This window comes from Bufo gargarizans, chromosome 4 (assembly GCF_014858855.1).
Source record: "Bufo gargarizans isolate SCDJY-AF-19 chromosome 4, ASM1485885v1, whole genome shotgun sequence".
Classification (NCBI taxonomy): domain Eukaryota; kingdom Metazoa; phylum Chordata; class Amphibia; order Anura; family Bufonidae; genus Bufo; species Bufo gargarizans.
The window spans coordinates 79,829,921-79,833,197 of NC_058083.1; the positions used below are offsets into that span (position 1 = coordinate 79,829,921).

General features: G+C 42.8%; 1 protein-coding gene across 1 annotated transcript; it reads left to right on the forward strand.

Moving 5' to 3' along the window:
• Positions 1-289: 289 nt before the first annotated feature.
• Positions 290-1,598, forward strand: LOC122933665. Its single transcript, XM_044288598.1, has 2 exons — positions 290-425; positions 826-1,598. The coding sequence occupies exons 1-2, from the start codon at positions 328-330 to the stop codon at positions 1,475-1,477; spliced, it is 750 nt and encodes a 249-aa protein (XP_044144533.1). The 5' UTR covers positions 290-327; the 3' UTR covers positions 1,478-1,598.
• Positions 1,599-3,277: the final 1,679 nt, after the last annotated feature.

The window sequence follows — 3,277 nt, forward strand, 5'->3', positions numbered from 1 at the left end:
CATGTCGTATCCTGTAGTATGTGGCCTAGTACATGTCGTATCCTGTAGTATGTGGCCTAGTACATGTCGTATCCTGTAGTATGTGTCCTAGTACATGTCGTATCCTGTAGTATGTGGCCTAGTACATGTAGTATCCTGTAGTATGTGGCCTAGTACATGTCGTATCCTGTAGTATGTGGCCTAGTACATGTCGTATACTGTAGTATGTGTCCTATTACATGTCAAACAGTACAGAGAATGTTAATATTTTGTTTCTTATATTTTCACATTTTAGTTGACAAGGTGAAAAACCGATGGCGGAGCTGCAGAGACCAGTTCCGAAAGGAAATGGTACATAGCCGCAGTGGGTCTGGCCTCTCAAAGAAGCGGCCATATATGTATAAGGAGCAGCTTATGTTTCTGCGTGCCATCATGGATTTGCGTCCGTAAGTAATATTTTCATAATCTACAAATGATGTTATAGTAATGTGAATAATATGATGTTACGTATATAAAGCTAACTATATTTGAGCCTTCAATGCAATTTTGATGTGGGCTTGGTGTATATGAAATATTTGTAATAATATCCCGTCTGTCATGTGTATGCGCCTATATATTTTTTGGGCAGATTGGATCCCAAAGTGCTAAATGTATTTTTCATATAATGGTATGGATTCTTTCAAACTTGTGTCAAGTATAGCTGGCCTTAAGTTGCCAATAGCAACCAGTATCATTCTTTTATTTTGTTATTTTTGGATTTTGGATAAATTAACGGAGGAATGTCCGAGAAACACATGACACCCATTTGATAACTGTTCACTAATGTTTTTCCACCTTTTTTAATAGAACGGAGGACAACCTTGAGGAGGACGTGGAGGAGCCTTTGGAGCAGCGCTCCAGTGCCTGTGAGGCAGAAGGGCCATCCTCGCAACCTCCTACTGATGTGGAAGAAGGGAGAACATCCAGTGCATCACAAGTGACTGCTCCCCCTCCTGTGGAAGTTGAGGCAGCATTGGCAGGCCACACACGCCGAAAGAGACCAGCCCAGCCTGTGGACACCTCTGTCAACCTGCAGGTGCTTGAGTACCTCAATCGTGCTCGCCATGAGGACACTTTTGACCTGTATGCAAGGAGTCTGGCCACCCACTTTCGAAATCTGCCTGTAGAACGATACTTTCAGATCCAATCTGTAATTAGTATTGCTCTGGAGGCAGCCACTCCTCCTAATGATCCTTCGGATCTTTTTAGGGCCTGTGAGTACTGGCGGTTATATGGCAACACCAGTGGGCCTGTGCCAAGGCCACCTCCGCAAATATACCCACAGCCATCCCAATACCCTCCACAAGGGCAACACTATGGCCCCCCCACCTCAGCATTATGGGCCTACATACAGTGGAGAGGCCGCTTACCGGCAACCGGGCCCCTCATCTTCCCAGAGTATGCCAGCGCCACAGCCAGGTCCCTCCTCACGTGCCACTTACCATGGCCCACAGTATGAGGCAGGCACATCCTCGCCCACACGTTTTGTTCAGTTATAATTTGTTTTTGTGTATTTTATTTAGTTATGTTGGCCAGGACAGGAGGTCCTATCAGCAAAAAAAAAAAAGATGAAACAGATAATCTTTATTAAACACGTTTATTTTGGTTATTTACTTGTCTGCTTTTTCTTAATGAACACTTTATTATTTAACGTTATTGTTTACAGACTCATTCCACATCTCCCTCGGGATACTTTTTATTATCATACATTACACACAATGTACACTATGGATGTATTGGAATGTGTTTTACAGTATTGAAATAACTATACCCTTTATTTCAAGTACACAAGGCCAAATATGTTCTTTATTCCACATCTTAAAAAAACATGTCCGTCATTAAAATATCATGTACTACAATGTACACACTTTTATATTAACATTACATTAATAATATGTAGTAAAGTAGCCACAATACTCATACTAGAGAAAAAAAACATAGTCTCCTGGGACATCGCAGAGAATATCAGATAGCAGTGAGCAGGGATGGGCAAAGTGCGGCTCTCCAGCTGTTGCAGAACTCCAACTCCCAGCCTGCCAAGACTGCCTACAGCTTATCAGCCTACAGCAGGTAATGGTTGGAGCAGGATTTTAGCCACAGCTGTAGAGCCACACTTTTTCCAACACTGGACTATAGACACGTGAGTGCATCTGACAGGTGTTTCGGTGTTTATTTTCTGGTGGTTGTGGGGCGGATCACACCTCTACACAGATGGTGCTTGGTGTCTGTGAAGAGGCCCACTTTCCTTTCAGCCTCTCAGGGTGTATTTAGCTCAGCATATTCACCTTATCGCCAGTCCAATAATGGTTGTTTGGGTATCCTGTGCGCCCCGCTCATCTGAAGCTAAAAGTTCTCCTGATTTTCAAAGTTGGGTTTTGCCTCGGTCTCAGGGAGACGAAGGGCCTTTCACGGTGAATGGTAAGGGATATTTCATCCCCTGCTCTCTATATTTGGCCTTGGGACAGTATGAGCAGGGAATAGGTTCCAGCGTATGAGTTTGCACACCATGAGGACTTGCTCATACTGTCACCTGTCATGGCGAGGCTCCCACCTGGATTGAAGTTCACCTTTCACTCTTCACTAGATTTGAGCCATAGTGTGTGTACTTGGTCATGTTTGTTTATTTGTTGTTCCCCTTAACCACAATTACCGTTATATTGATGATTTCCCAAATATAACACATCACATTGCTCAGGTTCCTATTAATGAGGTATTAGTCCATATTTCACAGACATTTATAATAAACATATTGTGGAGAAATATCAATAGAATATCAGCTATTGGTATGTTTTGCACATTCTGATAAATCTCCCCCGGATGTCTGCCAAATATGTAAGCTCGCAACCCACGTCAAGGGTCCTCATTGTCTTGCGAGTCCCTAACTACAAAAATATGAACAAACTAACTAAAAAAAATATCCATCCAGGATGTATCCACTCTATATAGTCATCTTGAGTGAAATTCAAAATAAATTTAGGTATCACTACGGGAAGATTGCTGGGAAGTAAAAGGAAAAGAACCAGCTGGAGAAGAAAAATAATCAGCAAATAATTCCCTCACCCTCAGTCCTGCTGAACCAGCTCTTCCGAGTTGAGAGGGCTCTCCATGGTCTGGTGCTGTAAAGGCTTGGGTATCTTCATCCTGAGTAGCCTCATATATCCGAATGTAATTATGGAGGACTACACATGCTTTAATGACTGTGTTAAAATTTTGCGGGGCCATCTGGATGGCAGAAAGAAATATACGCCATTTGCTGGCT